Raw genomic sequence first — 2,077 nt, 5'->3', positions numbered from 1 at the left:
TCCCTACAACTTAAAGGACTTACTTGAAGTTTGGGAAATAATCAGCATCAGTTATTAATTAATAAATGTTTGTTAAATATGTACAGGACATCAAAATCATAGATACACTGAGATTTGGGGGGGTTGTATCATTTATAGTAATCACTGCAAAAAAAAAAAATTACCACGTGACATGTTTAACAACCTGGGACAAAACTTTCACTATTGAAATAAAGTGAATTTCACTTTATTTAAGTGAATAAAACTTTCACTTTTTGAAATAAAGACTTTAATTCTCATTATACTAGCAAAGATCACTGTTCTACAGTGTTCTAACTTCTCCACGGTATTTCTATTTTTTTAATTAAAAAATTTTTTTTTCTGTTTTGGCCATGCTATGCAGCTTGCAGGATCTCAGTTCCCCGACCAGGGATTGAACCCGGGCCATAGCAGTGAAAGCACCGAATCCTAACCACCAGACCACCAGGGAACTCTCTCCACTGTATTTCTGATCTCAATATAAGAGAATAACTCCACCGCTGGGTAACACAGAAAATGTTGCTCTTTGGGTGTGACCTTTGACAAATGGCGTTGGCCTTTCAATGGCTCTTCTTGTTCATGTCTAGTCTATGCATACAGTTTTAAAATTCCTTAATTTTACTCTTTTCCATCATTTCAAAAGCAACTGAGAACACAGAAATCTAGAATCCACCTCAAGGTTTCCAATGCCATGGTTTTTACAGTTGCAACTTTTTTTCAGTAACTAATGACCTTGAGAGCTATCAGCTCATCTAGAGTATATTGCTTGTTGTGGACAGTTATCTTTAATCCTCCATTAGAGACACTATCGGTCTGGGCTTTCAGACACTTTCACCACTTATTTTATGGCGGTGGTTGATGTCTTACGGGCTTTGGGGCATGAACTGTTCTTTGCTAGTAAGAACAGAGACATAAACACAGTACAGCTCGTGGAAGTTACCCCTGCACTCCTGACTCCACCAGCTGCCGCCCAAACACCAGCAAGGAGCCTCAAGCAAGCCCTGTTGGGAGACTGAGCCCAGGAAAGAGGACATCTGAGGCAGACAGCCATTCCCTGGTTCTAAGAAGAGCTGTGTCATGCCCCAGTGGTATTTCCTAAAGATTTAGGTATATTCAAGTTACTGCTGTGGGATTTCTAAGCCACAGCTAGCCTACTGGTGAAAAAGATTTGGGCGATCCTTGCAAAGAAAACTCTCTATGACTGATTCATGCAGATTGGAGGGAGCCCACCAATGTTCTGTGTGCGACGTGATGCCTCGTTTACCTCTCTTCACTGCCTCGTGGATGGGTGAAGCCAGGTGCACCTCGAGCTGGGCCTTGGCTCCAAACTCCAGCAGCACGTTGACACACGCAGCGCTGCCACTGCAGCAAGCATTGAAGAGGGGCGTGGCTCCGTGAACTGTCACCCCGTTGACCTAACGATGGGCAAAGAGAGAACCAGAGGGTTTGCTATTTCTTTCTCACCATCTCCAAGTGTGCATTCCTATGTATCTGCCTGGAGAAACTTCCCACGCCAGTGAATGAACGACGGAATCCCGCATCCTTCCAGTATTGTGGGGTTCTTTTAGGTACCAGTAGCCTATCAACTCTCACCTATAAATATCAATAGTAGCAGAAATGAGGCCAAATGGGACAGTTTTTAAGATGTACTCAGGGGTATTCTAGAGCTTCCTAGGAGCCTCCCAGTTGTGAGGAGTGGTCCTGTATGGTGGCTCAGAACATGGTCTCTGTAACAATTAGCTTGCGTTCAAATCCCAGCTCTCTCTCCTTTATGTGCTCAGAGATCTGGTTGGAATACTAACTTTCTGTGCCTGGGTTTCCTTATCTGTAAAATGAGGACCATAAAAGAATCGACCTCAGGAGGTTATTGGGCGGATGAGGTGAGTTACTATATGGTAAACTCCTAGAACGTTGCCTGGTGCCCAGTAAGCATTCAAGAGACATTTGCAGGGGCTTCCCTGGTGGTGCAGTGATTGAGAGTCCGCCTGCCGATGTAGGTGACATGGGTTCGTGCCCCGGTCCGGAAGATCCCACATGCCGCGGAGCGGCTGGGCCCGTG

General features: G+C 44.6%; 1 protein-coding gene across 1 annotated transcript in view; it reads right to left on the bottom strand.

The window, feature by feature from the left end:
* The window catches only part of ASB11 (ankyrin repeat and SOCS box containing 11), a 25,370-nt gene that overhangs the window by 6,027 nt on the left and 17,266 nt on the right, over positions 1 to 2,077 (bottom strand). The window contains exon 4 of the mRNA XM_007466338.1: positions 1,283 to 1,433. Within this exon, the coding sequence (XP_007466400.1) occupies positions 1,283 to 1,433 (151 nt within the window). The remainder of the gene's footprint in view (positions 1 to 1,282; positions 1,434 to 2,077) is intronic.

This window comes from Lipotes vexillifer, unplaced genomic scaffold, assembly GCF_000442215.2.
Source record: "Lipotes vexillifer unplaced genomic scaffold, Lipotes_vexillifer_v1.1 scaffold169, whole genome shotgun sequence".
Classification (NCBI taxonomy): domain Eukaryota; kingdom Metazoa; phylum Chordata; class Mammalia; order Artiodactyla; family Lipotidae; genus Lipotes; species Lipotes vexillifer.
Note: the sequence above shows the minus strand (reverse complement) of the source record. Positions and strands in the feature narration are given on the sequence as shown.